Source organism: Mus musculus, chromosome 1, assembly GCF_000001635.26.
Source record: "Mus musculus strain C57BL/6J chromosome 1, GRCm38.p6 C57BL/6J".
In the NCBI taxonomy this organism is placed as follows: Eukaryota; Metazoa; Chordata; class Mammalia; order Rodentia; family Muridae; genus Mus; species Mus musculus.
This window is the reverse complement of record NC_000067.6, coordinates 36,456,454-36,474,951: the sequence shown is the minus strand read 5'-3', so window position 1 is coordinate 36,474,951 and position 18,498 is coordinate 36,456,454. Positions and strand designations below refer to the sequence as shown.

The 18,498-nt window shown below is 49.6% G+C and overlaps 1 protein-coding gene and 2 long non-coding RNA genes across 3 annotated transcripts in view; 1 reads left to right on the top strand and 2 right to left on the bottom strand.

Moving 5' to 3' along the window:
* The window catches only part of Cnnm4 (cyclin M4), a 37,180-nt gene extending 33,825 nt beyond the window's left edge, over window positions 1-3,355 (bottom strand). The window contains exon 1 of the mRNA NM_033570.2: window positions 1,867-3,355. Within this exon, the coding sequence (NP_291048.2) occupies window positions 1,867-3,259 (1,393 nt within the window). The 5' untranslated portion in view covers window positions 3,260-3,355. The remainder of the gene's footprint in view (window positions 1-1,866) is intronic.
* Gm33454 (predicted gene, 33454) lies at window positions 3,183-11,740 on the top strand. Its single transcript, NR_168706.1, has 3 exons — window positions 3,183-3,490; window positions 6,418-6,593; window positions 9,344-11,740. It is a non-coding gene; the product is annotated as a predicted gene, 33454 (long non-coding RNA).
* A 338-nt stretch (window positions 11,741-12,078) lies between these two features.
* On the bottom strand, window positions 12,079-12,974 carry Gm33401. Its single transcript, XR_373316.2, has 3 exons — window positions 12,822-12,974; window positions 12,566-12,630; window positions 12,079-12,305 (listed from the first exon to the last, which is right to left on the bottom strand). It is a non-coding gene; the product is annotated as a predicted gene, 33401 (long non-coding RNA).
* Between the last annotated feature and the right edge of the window lie 5,524 nt (window positions 12,975-18,498).

The following is an 18,498-nucleotide window of genomic DNA, read 5'->3' as shown; positions in this document are numbered from 1 at the left end:
CACACTCTAAGGCCTGGACTCGGGCCACAAGCCTCTGTCAAGGAAAGTCTGGTGGACCAAACTGTGGGGGTAGGGCTCAGCCCAGAACAACTCTGGCCTAAGAGATGCCAGCTCTGCTTTTCCAGCTCAGTGAAGGACACTTCTTCACAGGACAGAGTAGAGTCCAAAACCCAGACCCTGCACTCTCCCACAGAACAGAGGTCATCCCTGCTGATCAAGAGCTGGACACCAAGTTAAGCCAATTCATACTAGTTGGATCCAGATCTAACCAAACTGATGGGGAGGTACTGGTGGGTATATCTGTCACCAGAAAACCACCTCAGACCACAGAGGCAGGTAAGAAAGAAGCTGTCATGGGAGTCCTCACCAGGTTCCAAATGAAGCCACTGCAGAGAAATTTTCAGGTTCCCCAGTTGCAAGATGGGAGTCGAAACACAGTCCCCAATGTTTCTACTCAGACTCCGAGCAAAACAGGTTCCTGGGTCTATACCACTAAATCTCCTTCCATGCCACCCAGACTATCTCTGTCCTGGTTTACAGTCCTCAAGATGCCCTCAGCTGCTCTGATGCTGAGATCTGTGTAGAAAACTTCAAAGGGAGAGCACCAACCTGCCTCCTTGGCCTTGACCCAGACCCAAGTGCACCTTCTGGTAAGGCCATCTCTTCTCTCCTGATCCCATTTCAAGACTGTCCACCACCTTCCAGTTTCAGAAATGACCCCGGACTTATCCACAACTAGTGGTTCCCAGCTTGAGCCTTTGCCAGAGACAGCTCTACATACAGGAGGATGGTTGGGTCTAGGATTATGAAGCAAGGTCCCTACAGAACGAGCTTCGGGGTCTTCTCTAAAGAGTCGCCCTTTCTTCCTCCTCACCTCCTTCAGCCTAGGAGGGTTTCACTTGATAACCTTGTTTCACAGCTACTTTTGAGGGTTTCAGAGTAGAAGAGGGAAGAAGTCTTTGTTGGGAATAAGGCAAAGGGTGTGTGCCCTGTCTGAGCTTGGAGGCTGGGGAGTAAACCCTCTTAAGTGCCTACCTACCTGGGAGCTAGCCAAGCACACACGAGAGAGCACACACAGAGCAAGGGCCCCTGAAGACTGGGAGTTGGGGGCAGGTTTATGTTTGGCTCTTGGGAAAGATGGAACAATAACCAAAGCTTGCTCTCCACGCTTCTGCTAAGCAGCGGGAACTGCACGTTGGCACTGTTCTGAGTTGGGAGCCGAGGAGAGACCTCCCAGTTTTGCTTGTGGGCTGGAGGGTGACTGACGGTTCTACCCTGGTGAGGACACACAGTTCCAAACCTGGAACAAACTCGGGGGGGAAAAGTGTGCAAAACTCCAACCCGTCCCCTGATGGCCATGGACCAGCAGAGCCAGAAGGTCCACTAGACAGAACCACCTGCTGAACCACAAGCGAATCCTTGGCTTCCTCACAAGAGGGGTGTGACCCAGGCCCAAGTCACTTCATCTTTTAAGATTCCCCTCAAATGTGCCTTCCCCTGTGACAACATCCTCAGCTCCCTGGCTACTTCCCCACCCACCCAGGAGGCCTGGTGGCTGCCTCATTTCAGGCATGAATGAGCCTTACCCTGTCTCCCTTCACCAGCTCCAGACAAGTGTATCTCCTTCAGCTTTGATTCAACTAAGCACAGAACACAGTGCCTGGCAGAAGGCAAAGGCTTGAGAACCGCTTCTGCTGCGCCTGATAACGTTCACACCAGAAGCATAGGAAGCCATGGACAGGGGGACCCAGAATAAATCGCACAAACAGAAGAGTAAAACCTGCAGACAGAGAGCATGCAGGGGATGCTTCAGGGGAACGAGAGGTATCAAAAGGACATTTAACCAGGAGCTACACCAGTCCTTACCCTTCTTAAATTCCTCTAGCATGGCATCCAGCTTGGTGTCATGAAAAACAAAATGTACCGGGTGGTTGTAGAAGCGAGTGATGGTCTTGAGCGGGGTGCAGTCATCCGGGTCAACAAAAGCCAAGTCTTTGACATACAGGATATCTACAATATTGGATTGCTCATCTTCAAACACAGGAATGCGAGTGTAGCCACTCTCCATAATCTCCGACATGGTGTTGAAGTCCAGAATGGCATCACTGCGGATCATGAAGCAGTCGTGTAGCTGGGTCATGATATCCTCCACAGTTTTGGTCCTTAGTTCCAGGGCACCCTGGATCATATTTAACTCCTCCTTCACCAAGTCATTATAGGGCTCTGTCACCTTCAACATCTCCATCAGCTTCTCCCGATTGTAAACAGTGCGAATCTCCTGACCTAAGACGAAGTCCAGGAGTTTGCTAATGGGGAAACTCAAGGGAAAAGTGAGGAGCATAAAGACTTTGGTGAGAACAATAGTGTTGGCACCCACAGCCAGCCCGTGCCGGGAGCACAGGGCTTGAGGTAAGATCTCCCCAAAGATGACAATGCCAATGGTAGAGGAGGCCACTGCCATGATGCCAGACCCGATGAGGTTGTCTAGAAGGATGGTGAGGGAGGTGTTGACTAGCACGTTCCCCAGGAGCAGCGAGCAGAGCAGGTAGTTGCCCTTGCGCCTGATGGGCTCTATCTTGCGAGCATACTTTCTCTCCTTCTCAGTTCCACAGTTCTGCACGATGCGCAGCTCCATCGGGTCCAGGGCCATAAGCCCCAGGTTGAGGCCAGAAAAGATGCCCGACAGCACCAACAGCACCATAACGAGAAGGATGTGCAGCCAGAGCGGCAGAAACCTCCCATGCTCCTCCACCATGAAGAGCAGGGAGTCCTTGTCCGTCCATCTGGTCCAGGGCCCGTCGGCCCGGGGCCGGGTGCACAGCGCGTACAGCTTCATGTTCTCGCTCCTCCGCAGGAACTTGGTAATCACCACTAGCATCCCCGACGTGTTCCCGCGGCTCACGTTGACCAGCCGCTGGACCACTAAGTCCTTGGTGAGCTCCAGGCAGTTGGTGGAGTTGTGGACCGCCTCGGCGTCGTCCACCTCGGTGAAGGAGATCAGGTTGCTGGAGATATCGCCCAGGCTGTGGCCATAGAGCCTCAAGTTCACCGTGCTGCCCTCGGACACGAAGATGATGCCATCCGGGTTCATCCCGCACGACTTGTTGCAGCTCGCTAGCCTCATGCCTAGGATCACGCTCTGCTGGGGGCTGCTCTGGCCGCTGGCCGCCCGCGTCCATAGCAGCAGCAGCGCAGCCAGGAGGAGGCGCCCTCGGGCCGGCCAGCCGTCCCGCCGCCCGCCCCCGCCCCCCGGCGCCATGTTGCTCCGGCCCCGCCGCTGCCCGCGCCCCGCCGCGCGCCTCACTCGGCGCCTCCGCTCCTGCCCTCCTGCCGCTCCGCTGCCGCCGCGCCAACTGCCCCAGCCGAGGACCTGACGTCAGACCGCGCCCCGCCCGCCCCGCCCCGCCGCCCCACGCCCCTTATTTGCATGCGATGTCCCGCCCCTACCCACGGCTCGCGCGCCCGGCTTAAGGAGGTCTGCGCCCTTAAGGTAGAACGGCGCGGGGCGAGCGCGGGAGCCCGCAGCGGGGGTGCGCCCAGCCAAGCTTCCGCGCGGCACCGGGCTTCTCCCGCGCTCCTCCTTAGGGAGCCCGGCTCCCAAGCCCCACGCGCTCGGTTGCTTCCGGGTCCCCTGCACTCTGTCGCTCCGTTCTGGGGCGGGTGGTGCTTCTCCGCGGGCACAGCGAGAAAAATGCATTTCCTGGTTTAGAAAAAGAAAAGGGAACCTGAGGGTTCAGGCTGGCGTTACAGCCTCCTTACTTCTGGGATTTTCGTTGACCTTGACCCAATGCCAGAAATAGGTTGTCACTGCCCCCGAAGTCCCCCAGCCCACTCCTCGGTTCTGTCTAGACCCCTAAGGTGCTGAGGGACCAGGCTCTGACCTAGGTTTTTCACCTGTCATTTCTATTTAGGGATGAGTTTTCATTGAACATGTACTCTTGTTTCATACTCTAACGATACGGCAATGAACAAGCCAAAATTCTTGCACATCTTTAGTTTACAGCCTATCATCAGAAAAATGGCAGTAAACAAGACAAGCCATACGGGGGCAGGAGGGGGAGCGCAATAAGCAAGTAAACACACACAGGAACACTAAGTGTTTTACTTCTTACAGATGCAAATTTTGAACCTAGGCACAAAATCCTAGGCCTTTCAGATCTTCACCGTTAATCCTAGTCCCTGTCTGTAAATGGCGGTAAGAATGACTGGTTTTTTTTTTTTTGTTTTGTTTTTGTTTTTTGTTTTTTGTTTGTTTTTTTTTTTTTTTTTTTTTGAGACAAGGTCTTACATAGCCCGATATGGCTTTGAACTCTTCAAATCTGAGGCTGACCTTGAACTCCCGATCCTATGTCCATTACCTCCCAAGTGCAGGGTTTACAGATATGCACCACCATGCCTGGATTGATTTTATTGTTTAGTTATGGTTTTAGTTTTTAATTTGACGGCAGGAAGAGTGATAACACAGCATCACCTGGCTAAGCACGTGAGAACAACTGGCTTACACACCGAATATGACATAACAACTCTCTGTGAATAGTCTTTGCCTGTGTAGTAATAGTTGTTGCTGCCTGCTCTTTCAGGACCATACCCTTAACCCCAAATTGTGGTGACTGGCCAGCTGAGGCAGCTGCTTGTGGAAATGAACTGAGGGGTGGGGCTGCTGTTCTAGCCTTGAGATCACTGCTTCCTGGTCAGCCCCACTTGGATGTCATCCGGCAGCTATGAACTCAGTGTGTGGGGATGACCACAGCTATCCACCCACAGCTGTCCACCCTGTGAAGGGCAGGACACGGATGACAAACATCCTTACCTCAGTTGCAAGAGCTATACTAAGCACAAGGCCTGGGTTGACCCCTGGGTCTCCCAGCAGGGCTTCTCCTGGCCCTAGAGACACAGTCCTTCTCTATGTCTCTGTACAAACCCCTGTGTTTATTTTTACTTTGGTACACAGCCTGCCAATTAAGGCAACAATCAATACCAGCAGCAAAAATCCAAACATAATGGAACACTCATGCAGTGTTGTGGGGGAGGCTGGGTAGCAGAGGCTGACTTAATGCTCTGGCATTGTGCTGGTGGGTTCTGTAAACAGCCAGCTGGAGGAAGTTCCTTGTGAGGAGGTGCCTCACCTTACACACACACACACACACACACACACACACACACACACACACACAGAGTGAGGCCAGAAGACCAGCTTTTTAGTGAACAGTACCCTCAGGAGTTGGGCAATTGCCCCCTCCCTGTCTTTGACAACCCAGAAGAGCCGCCCGGATTGTTTGACAGCAACCCCAGGTCCCTGGAAGCGCCTATCAGGCCTCATCATCATTCCAGAGGCTATTTTCATTTTGCCCTTTTCGGGTCTGTATTTACTCGTGCTCTATAGGTAGGCACTCAATCTAAGCGACAGAAGCCAACAAAGGAAAGAAAAATAAGTGTTTGAGCCACTTGGCTTGGAAGTCGAAGGGAAGGAGCAGGGAGAGAAAAGCAAGACAGAACAATGGTTGCTAGATAGGAACAGAAACGGGGTCTGTTAAAGTCAAGTTAACTCACAGTTGGATTCCCAAAGGAGAATAAGAATAGACTCCTTGAAGTAAGTGAAATTCAGGGCTGGAGAGATGGCTCAGTGGTTAAGAGCATCTGTTGCTCTTGCAGGAGACCCACAGGAGACAAGCTCAGTTTTCAGCACCCACATGGTGACTTATAACAGTCTGTAACTCCAGTTCCAGAGGATCCAATACCTTCTGTCCTCTGAGGGAACCGGATACACACATGCTATGCATACACACATGCTATGCATACACACATGCTATGCATAAACACATGCGGACAAAACCTTCATACACATAGGTAAACAATAGTTAATAAACAGTGGTAATGGTAATGTAAGAGGTATTGGAGGACGTCAGACTTGTGGCTCAGGGGCTGTGGTTGTCATCCTGCCCCTCTAGGTAGGGTATCTATCTGCCATACTTTCTCATTAAGTAATATTAAGAAAGAATCTAGGCAACCTGGATGGGCACACAGCTCACAGCAGCTAGGCTGTGCGAACAGAGAAACGTCCGTTTTGGAGGACAGGGAAAGGCACCAGTCTTCTCTCTCTCTCTCTCTCTCTCTCTCTCTCTCTCTCTCTCTGTGCCAAGTCCTTACTCATCTGAGTTGCCTCCTTTTGCAAGTAAGGGGTCTGAGTAAAGGTTCTCTTTAGGTGATGAGTGATTGACACTCTCCAGTCATGAGGTCCTTGGTCCTGAATGGCCCTGTCTGAGTGTAGTACAGGGCAGTATGTCTACCTCTCCCACTGTCTTCTTAAGAGGGTTCACTCCTTGTCTTGTCCCTGGTACCATGTTAATACTGGGGTCTGAATCGGCAAACGAGGATCTAACTCTTCCAAGCTAGGTTCTTAGTCTCTTCACCTTCTAGGTTCCCAAGATGGAGGAGCTGTGGGCAAAGAAGCAGCCTTTCTGTTCATGCCCAGAGCCTAAGCCCTGCCCTGAACCCACACTGGAAGTCTGTTGGGGCTTGTGTGGGCCCTGGAGTGGATAGTCTGGCTGTGGACTGTGGATGCATTTATCAGGGGATGGTGCAAGCCATCATCGGTATGTATAGCCCAGCCTGTGCACTTAGCCCTCACATAAGCCTACATATGTTATTTGGACATGTCCAAGCCATTTGCATTGTCCCACGAGGACAGGGAGAAGTGAATCTTCTTCCCTGTACAGGAGTACAAAAATAGGCCAAAAATTAGCCAGCTCAAGTCCCAACTCAAAGCATCCCAGCAAGGGTGGGCGTGGGGACCTCATTGTAGAAAATGTCAAGAGTAAAGTAAATGATGCTAAAACATCAGGTGGGAGGGGCCAGACCGAGGAGTGTCTCAGGCAGGAATGCCAAGCCTCAATTGGGTAAGTAGGCTTCAAAGGTCCCTGGGGCACCTGGCGTGGTACTCTCCTTGGGAGCGGAACCACAGAAAGATGGACGCCCCTGTGTTGGTCAGAGTTTTGCAGCAGTACTGGAGGATGTCGCCTGCCGAAGGCCCATGAGGCCTTGGGTTCTGTGTGCCGTGTGCGATGATGTTCAGGTCTTCGCAGGTTATAGCAAGAATTCAATAGATGTGTTTGGTGACCACATGAGACAAATGCTTTTTTGAGAGAACACGCCCTTACTCCTTGCTTGGGGCGGGGGGGGGGAGACTCTATTTGTATATACAGTCAAAGTATTTTGACCACATCTACTCCCCCTGGACCTCTAACCTACAACTTCATCCCCCGCCCCTTTCCTAAGCCACTGAGTCTGATTGGTGCTGCTCATACAGAGTGTGGGGCGGAGCTCCATGGGCAGGCAACCAGAGGCTGCACTCACAAAGAGCATTTACTGTTGCTTCCCTGCCAGCCAGCTATCAATAGCTTCTCATCTAGGGCTGGAGGATTTTAGGAGCCTGTCCCTCTATCTATTCTGAAAACTTGATTGGCTCCATCTAGGGCGGTGACCACAACCACTCTTAGTTGCTCTTAGTTCTTGTGAGTGTAGTGGCCATGGCTTGCCCAGAAAACAGCTCTGCTCTCTGCCCTCCGCTCTTCATTCCTTTTCTGGCCACTGCTCTTCTGAGATGTCCTCTGAACCTTGATGGTGCTTATGGAGGAGAGAGGTGTTAGTATAGATGTCCGATTCAGGGCCAAACATTCAGATATGCTCACTGTCAGCATTTTGACTACTTAGGTCCCCTTGCAAAAAGAAGCATCTCCAACCAAAGGGGAGAGCAGCACAAATCCATGACTATACATATAAATATTTAAAAGGCAGTTTGGCAACATGGTCATTTAGCAAAACAATAATAGCAGGTTCCTCCCCAGATGCCTTCATTTACTTTTTTTTTTTTTCTTTTTAAAATCACTGTGTGTCTCCATCGACCCCTGGCCACACAGATCTCCCTTTTCTCCAGAGCGAGATCCATAGAATGATGGGGAAGGAGAGAGAAGCTGAGAGAAAGGTCATGTAGGACTGAACAAGATCCCATCTGGGCACTTTGGCCTCTGTGGGGAAGAGAGAAAGGAAGCCAGAGGCAGTGATGCTGGGTAGAGGTAAACTGGAACAGTCTTCACAGAACAAAGGGGTCAGAACTTGGAAGTCTTAGAAAATCAGGAAGAAGGCCGGGCGTGGTGGCGCACGCCTTTAATCCCAGCACTTGGGAGGCAGAGGCAGGCAAATTTCTGAGTTCGAGGCCAGCGTGGTCTACAGAGTGAGTTCCAGGACAGCCAGGACTATATAGAGAAATCCTGTCTCGAAAAACCAAAAAGAAGAAGAAGAAGAAGAAGAAGAAGAAGAAGAAGAAGAAGAAGAAGAAGAAGAAGAAGATGAAGAAACAAAGAAAGAAAGGAAGGAAGGAAGAAAATCAGGAAGAGAGAAGACTACCTACTATTCAGTATCCAGGAGACCCCCAAATTCTGCTTGTCCAGAACCCCTGTGAAGGGCACCAGGTTACGTGGATCCAAGGGTCTCCACAGACCCCAGCTGGGATTCATCACTTCCCACTTCTGTCCCCAACCACATACACACTGGAATACCCACTGTTCCCAAGTCTGGCTACCCAAGCAAGACTGTTTTCTTCTGCCTCTGAAAACACACAAAGATTGTCTGTCTGTCCCTTTCTTTTGATTCTTTGGGCTAGAGATCAAAGCTAAAGTCTTTTACTTGTGTGGCAGATGTGTTCTAGCATTGAGCTACATCCCTAGCTCTGTATACGCCCTTGAAGCAAGTCCTAGGTAAGACTGTGATCTAATTGTCACCTGTCCAACAGGTTGTCTTTTTATTTGTTTGTGGCAGGGTCTTGCTGTGTTGTAATCCAGGCTGGCCTTGAACTCAGTGTCCTCCCTATTAAGCTCTTGAGAGCTGGCATTGCAGGCATGTGCCAACACACCCACCTCTTCAAGGTGAACACACAGGGCTTCGTACACATAAAGAAATGCTCTACCACTGAGCTATGTCCCTAGCCCTGACCTTTTTGTATTGTAAGGGATTAGCTAGGGATCACTAGAGAAAACGGAAGACCAAGATAACAAATGGTAAATATTTACAAAGGAGTACAAGCAAAGTGCCTGGGATCACTGGCTCCTAGCACCTGACTACCGTCTGACCCTTTCCCGAATTTGAAGCAGGTCAATGGGTTAACTCACTCCTGGCACTGGCAAGTCTGTTTCCCACTATCTGTTTGTCTGTCTTACCTCATGCTTCTTATCCCAAATAATTAGCAGACAGGGCCAGCCTTACCTGAAAAGTATAGCAGAAAATACAAAGGATGTCACCTTGTAGGGCCTCCTGATCAGCGATCAGTAATCTCTCTTTCGGTTTACAGGAAGCAGAACGTCTGAATGACCCGGGACCCCGAGATTCTAGGATGTAGAAGAGCATGGAATCACTGCAAGGCAGCCAGTGCTGCAGTTTCATAATGGATTGCTTTGCCTAGCATATGCCAGGCCCTGGGTTCAATCTCCAGCATGGTGAAAAAGAAAGAAAATTGTCAAGAGAAGTATTATGAAGATGTGTGGTCCTTCCAGTGCTACCTGGCTTTGGCTAAAATTAAATAGAAAGAAACTCCACAAACTCTCATGCTTTTGCAACCCTTTGGCAAGGCAGAGGCAGGGTCTCTCAAACAAGCACACTATAGCCAGCTTCCTCTGGGGGATCGATCCCCTGTTTCTACCTTTTGAGTCTGGAATTACTACATTTATTGGATGCTCACCATACATGAGGCATCTCCTTAGTCTTTTAAAAAGACTTTTAAGTTGGTCATGGTGATGTGTGGGGTAAAAATGGCGTCCTGCATCCGCTCGGGGCGAGGGCCAATAGGCGAGGTGGACGTGGGAAGTTTGACTGCGCCAACCCCAGGCTGCCACATGAATGTGAGAAGCCAAGGAATCCCACACTGAGGGCGAGGAAGGCGCAGTCTGGTGTCCCTGCGGAAGTTGGGCTCCAACTCTCGGGCACCACAGATACCTCTGGGGGCAACAGAAGAGCCAGTTCTGGGGTCCCTGGGTCTGCTCGGAGGCCAGGGACAACAGGTTCTTGCTCTCGGACATCCCAGATGCCGCTGTATGTCGAGGAAGAACTGAGAACGGGTTGGATGCTGGCAGTTGTGCCTGCAGCGCAGAGAGGTCTCCTGGTGGGAGGTTACATGTGTGGCTCATTAGCGGAAGACCTGCTCCATTGCTCCAGCACAGCCGGTCCAGATGAGCAGAGATGGTCCATGGTTTTAAGGCGTTTATTGTAGAAAGGCAGAGAGGGGGAGAGAATAGGGAGGTAGAGGCTGGCCATGGCCACGTGGAGGGGTTGGGAGCGGGAAGGGAAGGTGGAGAGAGGGGGAATAAGGGAGCAAGAGAGTAAGAGGTAAGAGAGTAAGGAGGGGGCAAGCAGCTCCTTTTATAGTGGGCTGGGGCTACCTGGCTGTTGCCAGGTAACTGTGGGGGTGGAGTCCTGACAGAATACCAGGACCTTGGGGCATTGCCTACATGACTGATGTCCACACACCTTTCTGCAGGGGGCTGGGGGAGGCTGTAGTTGTGACAGGAGCCAGGGACCCAGGAGGCATGGCCAAACTCCTATGGTCCCCATGAAGGCGGAACTCACCACCCACCAGGTCTCTGGGGTTCCAGGCCTATGCTTGACCAGGACCAGGCTGGTATGGCAGTGTACATGGTTAATCCTGGCACTCATCAGACAGAAGCAGGTAGATCTCTGAGTTGAGGTCAGCCTGGTGTCTATGTTATATACGGGAGTTTCAAGCCAAACAAGAACTAAATAGTTACACCTGGGAGCTGGCCATGGTTGCAAGAATTGTCTGTGAGCAGGGCGTGGTGGCACACGCCTTTAATCCCAGCACTCGGGAGGCAGAGGCAGGCGGATTTCTGAGTTCGAGGCCATCCTGGTCTACAAAGTGAGTTCCAAGACAGCCAGGGCTATACAGAGAAACCCTGTCTCGAAAACCAAAAAAAAAAGAGTTGCCTGTGAACCAGCCCCAAGGGTGTGAGAGCAGCCATTGCCAGCTTCAGCTCTGAGTGAGCTAGCAGGGCAGAACTGGAGAGCTCACCCTGGTGGTGTGGGTTCGGGAGAGCCAGCAGGCTGACCAGCTCGGCCACCACCCAGGCCCAGATCCACGGCTTTGATTTGGCCCAGCCCAACATCTATTTACCCCAGCTATGAACTGCTGAGGTTTGGGGAGGGTTTGGGACTGCAGATCCAAAGCTACAGGACCTCCATGACACAGGGCAACAACAGGACATCCAAGAGGGGTCCCAGCGAGGATCAAGTATTAATAGTGTAGCAGAAGCCAGAGGTCTCGAAGCAGCCCAATGATGCATTGCAATGGACACATGCAAGTAAAGAAGTATGGACAAAAGGGTGCACTGTGGGACACACTGTGACACACCACAGCTTCCACAAGGAGATTTTTTTTCTTTTGGGAGGTTTGCAAGGGTGGGGGTGGATAGGAAGGGATGGGGAGATGAGTGGGATTGGGGTACATGATGTGAAATTCACGAAGAACCAATAAAAAGTTAAAATAAAAACATAGGGGGCAGAAGAGATGGCCCAGTGGTTAAGAGTGTGTACCGCTGTTACAGAGAACAAGAGTTGGGTTCCCAGGACCCACGATGGTTGCTAATAATTGCCTGTCACTCCAGCTCCAGGGAATCTCATGTTCTTTTTTGGGCTTCACATACATACATAATTAAATAAAAAGTCTTAAAAAAACTAACTTAACTTTGTGTTGATATGTGTATGCTATGTATGTGTGCTGTGTGTCTATGGTATGTGTGTGCTGTGTGTGTATATGTGTATGTGTATATATGTGTGTATGTGTGTATATGTGTGTGGTATGTATGTGTGTGTTATATGTGTTTGTATATGTGTGTGTGTGTGTGCTGTGGACATACTGTGTGTATATGTGAATATATATATATATATGTGTGTGTGTGTGTGTGTGTGTATAGGTGTATATGTGTGTGTGTGTATGTGTGTGTATATGTGTGTGCATATATATGTGTATAGGTGTATATGTGTGCATATGTGTGTGTATGGTATACATGTTTGCTATGTGTGTATATGTGTGTGTGTGTGGTCTGTGTGTATATGTTACATGTGTACTTTGATTTTCCTGTCGCTCTGTTTCTTGAGTGACAGGCTTCATTACCTAACAGAAGAATCCCACTTCTCAGGTTCCACGCTGGAGTCAGGAAAGGGCTGTACGGAACACAAAAGCTCGGAGCTCCTTAGCTGTTGAGCTGGAGCAGTGGTTCACCTCCCAGGGTCTTTTCTTCTCCCTTTGGATGGGAACCAAGAGCCTCAGAAAGGGCTAAATGAGCCAGCAGCCCCAAGTCACTTCCCAGACCAGGACTTCAGTGTGGCATTTCATTTGTGTATTCAGTCAGGCATTTTCATATGTTTTACTGCATTTTAAAACTGAAAAACAGAATTTTCCTGAAGCAAGGACAAAAAGCATGAAGTATATAACGTACAGACTGCTTGCCCCCACCCCCACCCCCCCAGGCAGCTCCTCTTCCGGTTAGTGTTTCTCCACTACCTGCCTTCTTCGATTTCTTCTCAACTCTGGGACAGAGACCATTTTTCACTCGATTGAGAGAGCCTCTAAGATGAAGCAAAACAAAACAAAATAAAAAAGAAGCACAAAACACTGTTTAGCAACATGTCCAGGTCTAGTAGGTAGAGATACACACGGGACACAAGACAGAGACAGGGAAAGGCCAGGGTGACAGCTGTTGGGGTGCTGAGGTGGGGCACAAGCCAGATGATGAGGACAAGGGGGTCAAACCACTCACAGAACCACTCCTGGTGTTCAGAAGCCGCTAGAGATCACCACTTTCAGCACAGCTGGTCACCATGCCAACTGGTCCCAGCACTGTCCTTATGACAGCTTAGGCGTCTGTAGAGTGGGTTGGACCTCCTCTAAAGAGGCAGCAGTGCCAGTGCCAGAGACTAGGGCAGGGGAGGAGGAAGTGTTCAGTCAGTGGCTTTAGATATAAAACTACAAGACTGTTTCCTGAGACTATATTTAACTCCTTGCTCTCTCTCTGTTTCTCTCTCTGTCTCTCTCTCTGTCTCTGTCTCTCTCTTTGTGTGTGTGTGAGCACTTGCAAGTATACTGGAGTCAGGAAAGCTAGTGTCCTCTAAGCCCCTAGAGCTGGAGTTTGAGGCAGCTGTAAGCCAACAGATGTGGTGCTGGACCTAACTCAGGCCCTCTGCTTGAGCTGCACGTGCTCTAACCGCTGAGCCATCTCTCCAGCCCGCATTGCATTTTTAAAGATTTACTTATTTTATGTGTATGCGTTTTGCCTGCATGTACATATGCTGAACCACTTGCAAGCCTGGGGTCCACGGAGGTAACAGGAGGGTTTTAGATCCCTTGAAACTGGAGTCATAAATGGTTGTGAGCCACTTTGTGGGTGCTGGCAACTGAGCCCAGGTCCTATGCAAGAGCAGCAAGTGTTCTTATCCACCGAGCCAGCTCTCTGGCCCTGGTATTTTATTTCCTAAGAGAGAGAAGGAGAGAGAGAAAAACATCTGATTCTGACCTAGACAAATTGGTTTTTTTTCTTCCTGTTCTATTCTGTTTCATTTTACTTGGTTTCTCTATGTAGCCTTGGCTGTCCTGGAACTCACTGAGTAGATTAAGCTGGCCTTCAACTCAGAGATCCACCTGCCCCTGTCTCCCAGGTGTTAGGATTAAAGGTGTATGCAACAACCACCGGGCTTAAATTGATTTCCTGACCAACCTACAACAAACACAATACTGGTCTCACATGTTGCTGTAAGCATCCTATCGGAACTGCCCTTGGAGGGTTAGAATCTTCTATTAGTTCTTCTTCATTAGTGGTCACACTCATGGTGTGCAGGATCGTTCTTGTGCCACCTTTGACACAATCGAGAGTCATCTTAGAGAAGGGAACCTCAATTGAGAAAATGCCCCTGAAAGATCCAGCTGTAGGGCATTTTCTTAATTAGTGATTGATGTAAGAGGGTCCTGCTCATCATGCATGGTGATCCTGGGTTCTATAGGAAAGCAGGCCGAGCAAGCCATGAGGAGCAAGCCAGTAAGCAGCATCCCTCCATGGCTTCTGCAGCAGCAACTGCCTCTAGGCTCCTGCCTGGCTTGAATTCCTATCCTGACTTCCTTTGATGATGATTTGTGATGTGGAAGTATAAGCCATTTGAACCCTTTCCTCCCCAGGTACCTTTTGGTCATGGTGTTTCACCACAGTAATAGTAACCCTGAGATGCACAGCAACGCCACAATCCACATGTGGCAATCTATCACCTTGGGCAAATCAATAAGGCAAGTTCTGATTGTGTCCCTGCCCCACTCAGAAATCAGAACATGAGATCTTCAGTCCCAGGTGTCCAGATTTCAAGTTTATCTAAATGCTTGCCACCACAAAAGCTCCTTGGAGAGCCTGCAGTGAGTGGCTGGGATTGCTGAGCCTATAGGGCTTTTACACTAGAGCATTGAATTAGATCCACTTTCTATCCTAATTGAAATTCTTGGCTGTACAGTCCTTCCTGGGGCTATGGTTTGGGTGCGTCTCCTTGAATTCATGTGCTGGCAATTCAATCCTCAAAGTCTTGTGTCGGTGCCGCCTGGGAGTGGAGACTTGGAGAACGAATTTGGATTAGGTAAAGTCACTAGAAGGAGGGCATCATGGCTTGGCAAGAAGAAGAGAGGACCTGGCTGTCTACCACGTTGTGATGCAGCACACAGTTTCCACAGTCTCTTGGCTTTTGCAGACACCAGAACCATGAGTCCAGTGAACCTGTCTTCCTTGTAAATTAACCGGTCTCAAGGGTTTTGCTATAGGAACAAGTGAGCCAAGGTTTTAGTCAGTGTGTGTGTATGTGTGTGTGTGTGTGTGTGTGTGTGTGGTGTTGCGTGGAAAGGAACATAGACTCCCCCTCCCTGCCTCTTTTCCAGGCCCTAAAGTCTCCAGTTTGGGGATCTTTTAGGGACAGGAAGAGAAGGTGAGTAATTATTTATTTTTACTTATCTTCCACCATGTAACTCTTCTCCCTCACTCCACTTTTTAGCTGTCACTGCTTCGGTAGAAAAACTTGTGTCCAGATTTTGGGTTATTGTTTCCCTTGCTGTCTTGGGACAAGATCTTACTATGTAGTCCTGACAGGCCTGGAACTCACTATGTAACCCAGGCTGGCCTTGAATTTGGGATCATCCTCTGCTTCCTGAGTGCTGGGATCACAGGTGGGCCCAGGCTGGGCAGATCATGGATTCTTCAAATGCAGTTATTTACATTTGTGTGCATATAAGCCTATGCCAGGCATGGTGCATATATAGAAGTCAAAGGACAAGTTGCTAGAGTCAGTTCTCTCCTTCCGCCATGTGGGTCTTAAGGATGGAAATCAGGTCAGCAGGCTTGGTGGCTGTCTTAGGGTTTTACAGCTGTGAACAGACACCATGACTAAGGCAACTCTTATAAGGACAACATTTGATTGGGGCTGGCTTACAGGTTCAGAGGTTCAGTCCATTATCATCAAGGAAGGAACATGAGAGCCTCCAGGCAGACATAGTACAGGAGGAGCTGAGAGTTCTACATTTTCATTTGAAGGCTGCTAGCAGAATACTGGCTTCCATGCAGCTAAGATGAGGGTCTTAAAGCCTATACCCACAGGGACACACCTACTCCAACAAGATCACACCTACTTCAACAAGACCACACCCACTCCAACAAGGCCACACCTCCTACTAGTGCCACTCCAAGCACATATATACAAATCACCACAGTGGCAAACATTTTTTGCCTACTCGGCCATCTTGCCAGCCTTGAACATGGATTGGTATTGTGGCAGGCTCAGCTCAGTCCTGTCACATGCCTACTGCCAACTTTGCCTTTCAGTGACTCTTGCGTTGTACAGGGATTTTCTTGGAGTGGAAATGCTCCTCCCTTGCAGGATGAGGGAGGCTCATTAAGACTCAGGAACTGAACTAAAATTCCAAGTCTCAAGATGCCCTGGAATGGGGCTGGCGAGATGGCTCAGTGGGTAAGAGCACTGACTGTTCTTCTGAAGGTCCTGAGTTCAAATCCCAGCAACCACTATGGGTGGCTCAAAACCACCTGTAGTGAGATCTGACGCTCTCTTCTGGTTTGTCTGAAAACATCTAAAGTGTACTTATTTATAATAATAATTACATCTTTGTTCTGCCTGAGCAAGCAGGACCGATCTGAGCGGGATTGACTGGAGCGATCAGAGGTCCTAAATTCAATTCCCAACAACCACTTGAAGGCTCACAACCATCTGCAATCTATACAGCTACAGTGTACTCATACACATAAAATATATAAATAAATCAGCTACAGTGTGCTCATATACATAAAATTTAAAAAAAAGATGTCCTGAAACAGGATTCCCAAAGACCTTCCCCAAGGTTTTGATGCAAGAGTGCCAGTTGCCAGGGAGAGGAGACTCTCTGCACCCTGCTGAGCTGCCTGCTTTTGCAAGCCTTGAGGGAGAAAATAAGGATGCAGCCTCTCTGAGTTATCACCCTTGCTGGAGTGGGCTTCTCAGGGATGACACTGCCTCCACGGCATCTGTGCTTCTACAAATGATCCATCACCCATCTCCTCATAAGTACACCCTGCAAACCCACTGGCTCTCAGAGCTAGGTTTGGATGGATCGCTTCTTTGGTTTGTGACCAGTGCTCTATCTGGAATGAACAGACAGATGCTGGTTCCTGTTTACCCAGGAAAAGCCGTATAACGTGTTGGCACGCAAGCATCCTTTTTGGACTAGTCTCCCTATGGTTACAGTATAGACCATCCATCACCAACCTCCCTCTTTACTCCAAGTCTTTCTCCACTTCCCATCCTCCTGCTATGGTGGTACCAGGGTAGAGCAGAGCGTTAAGTTCTCTGCCTAAGGAGGGAGTCTATGGTGGCAGGAAGCTCTCTCTCTCTCTCTCTCTCTCTCTCTCTCTTTCTCTCTCTCTTTCTTGGATCATCCCACCACTTGACTGTGAGAAGTATGTTAGTTATTTTTTGCTACATAACATATCCCCTCCCTGCCCCCCTCCAAGCTGAGTGGCTCAAAACAGTAAACATTTACTAAGCCATAATTCCCAAGCCACAGGAATTAAGGACTCGTTTATCTGGGTGGTTCTGGCTCACACGCTGTACTCTGTGTTGTCTGGGACTGCAGTCATCTGAATGCTTGATCAGGAGCTGAGAAATCCACTCCCCAGTTCCTATCCGTGGCCATTGGCAGGGGGCTGTAGGTTTGTGTTATCTGGGGCTACTCACAGCATGGTAACCGGCTTTCCCCAGAATAAGTAAATCAAGGAAGTGGGGGGAGGGGCCTGGACGAGGTGCATTTTTGTGACCTCGACTTACAAAGCTACAAACCACCTCTTATTTCCTGTGAAATTCCTAGTCTATTGGTCATACAGGCAGACTCTGATATTCCATATAAAGACTGTAAATCTGAAAACAGCCATGAGGAGTCTGGCTCTCACGGGACTTACCCTTTACTGAATGCCATGGTTTAAGTCTTTCTGTTTGACTGATTGGGTTTCCGCTTACTTTTCTGAGACAGGGTCTCCCTAAGCTGGGCTATCCGGAAACTCACTATGTAGGCCAGACTGCCCTCAAACTCACAGGGATCCTCCTGCCTCTGCTTTCCGAATGCTGGGACTAAAGGCAGGCCAACACCACCTCTGGGCTCACATTTTGAATTTGGTGGTACCATTGTAACGGCTCTGGGGCCTTTACGAGGTGGAACCTGCCTGGTGGCAGTCAGTCACGAAGGCCGGCCTTTGAAGAAGGTTCTATCAGACTCTGGTTCCAGCTTCCTGTCTGCACCCTGCGCATAGCAGCCAGCCCACATTTCTGCTGCGGTGCCTTCCCCATCATGATGGACAGAGACAGATCCTTCCTCCATTAAACTGTCAGATACTCTGCCACAGCAATGGAAAAGTAACCAAGGACCAACCCTCCTGGGAGTCTTCCCCCTGGGATTCTAGTAGCTTCCTTTTAAAGGCTGGAAACGTGGCTTTACTAGACCAACTGTTCTCTGCTTAGGGGCTCAATAGACAGAGAAGCCTAGAACCACCAGTACTCCCCCTGGTAGTGTCTCCTTTGTCTTCTTTCTGTGCTGAGGACTGAATCTAGAGGACTGCATCACAGGGAAGCAGCCTAGCACCTTGCTAGTCCAGTTCTTTTCTTACGTAAAAAATTTGTTGTTGTTGTTGTTGTTGTATGTATGTTGTATGTATGTTGTTGTATGTATGATGTATGTCTATGGTGTCTGTGCACACATATATGTAGTGGGGGGTGGGGCAGAAGAGGACACTAGCTGTCCTGCTTTATCTCCCCCTGCCTTACTTCTTGAGACAGGGTCTTTCACTGTACCTAGCTAGCTAGGCTGACAACCAGCAGGCCCCAGTAAGCAGTCCTCCAATGTCCACTCCTCCACAGCACCAGGTTACAGGCATG